The sequence below is a fragment of the Penaeus monodon genome, chromosome 31 (genome assembly GCF_015228065.2).
Source record: "Penaeus monodon isolate SGIC_2016 chromosome 31, NSTDA_Pmon_1, whole genome shotgun sequence".
NCBI lineage: Eukaryota > Metazoa > Arthropoda > Malacostraca > Decapoda > Penaeidae > Penaeus > Penaeus monodon.
The window spans coordinates 30,675,321-30,676,442 of record NC_051416.1 but is presented as its reverse complement, the minus strand read 5'-3'; the positions used below and the strand labels follow the sequence as shown (position 1 = coordinate 30,676,442).

Genomic DNA, 1,122 nt, shown 5'->3' with positions numbered 1-1,122 from the left:
CCCGCGGCCCTTCATTCAACTCCTCATCGCTCAGGCTACACACAGTGAGTCTCCATTAGTCAACAATCAGCAGGAAAAACATACAGGCAGCAACATGGGGGGGTTACATACACTCCCATGCTACGGCCGGACAAATTGGTGGTAAACAAGCAGGCATACAACCAAGTAACCCAGGAACGCCCCAGTAAGTGACAGCAGCCGTGTGAGCAAGTATTCATCATCAGCCCAGACGAGGCAGGGGAAAAGACGGTGGTGTTAGTTGGCACACAAGCTGGTGTTATCATCCACAACCAAGAAGGAAAGGCAACACTGGGCCAGAAATGAAACTGCATTCAAGTCTATGGATACTGCAGGGGTTGCACTGAAGAAATGAAGTCCTAAGCATACATATTTACAATAGATTACATCCTTTTCTACAAATAATCCTAAGTTGATGGTTGGCAGACATCTGATGGCAAAGTAAGACCTAAAACAGTGCACAAATATCATGATAAATTAATAACATTTGATGATGATTAAAAAGTTTTGTAACTAATAAGCTTTCCTCATTCATATAGGTTAGATTACTTTATTCATCTTTTATTCCAAAATGCTGTTTTTTATGCCATACCCTAATATTTACAATTATGACATGACTGTATGAAAAAGGTATCTTGTGGTGAAAATTCTCTATACTACAAGGAGCAATGGTGTGTGATTTAAGCATGTTGGTAGCTAGTGAGGCCCTAGAGTTGACTGGCCTCAGTTTATGGGTAGCCATAATTGAGTAAGAAGTATCTGAGAAAACCAGAGCTGAAGCGGCAAAAGTCAAGAAAATATTTATATCTTTATAACAAGGGCTCAGTATATTTTTATAATGGGCTCAGTATCAATAAGAATCATGGACAATAACCTACAACATTCAGATGGCATCTTAGATGTATGAAAGTTAATGTACTGGATAAGAGAATGTTAGATACTTGATTATGAACATTATAAACTGATGACTCATTTAAGCAAGTAATATATTATATCCACAACACTGTCCTGCTATCATAGATATAATTCTATCAGTTTTCTCTTGTAGTACTGTCTCTTCTTTCCTGTCATGAATTTTCATAACTTTATATAGTTAATCTATTC

The 1,122-nt window shown here is 37.8% G+C and overlaps 1 protein-coding gene across 1 annotated transcript in view; it reads right to left on the bottom strand.

Annotated features, from left to right (window-relative positions):
- LOC119592950 (muscle calcium channel subunit alpha-1-like) overlaps positions 1 to 1,122 on the bottom strand; it is a gene marked incomplete at its 5' end in the record, with an annotated part of 130,968 nt that overhangs the window by 8,235 nt on the left and 121,611 nt on the right. The window contains 1 exon segment of the mRNA XM_037941842.1: positions 611 to 792. Coding sequence (XP_037797770.1) covers positions 611 to 792 — 182 coding nt within the window.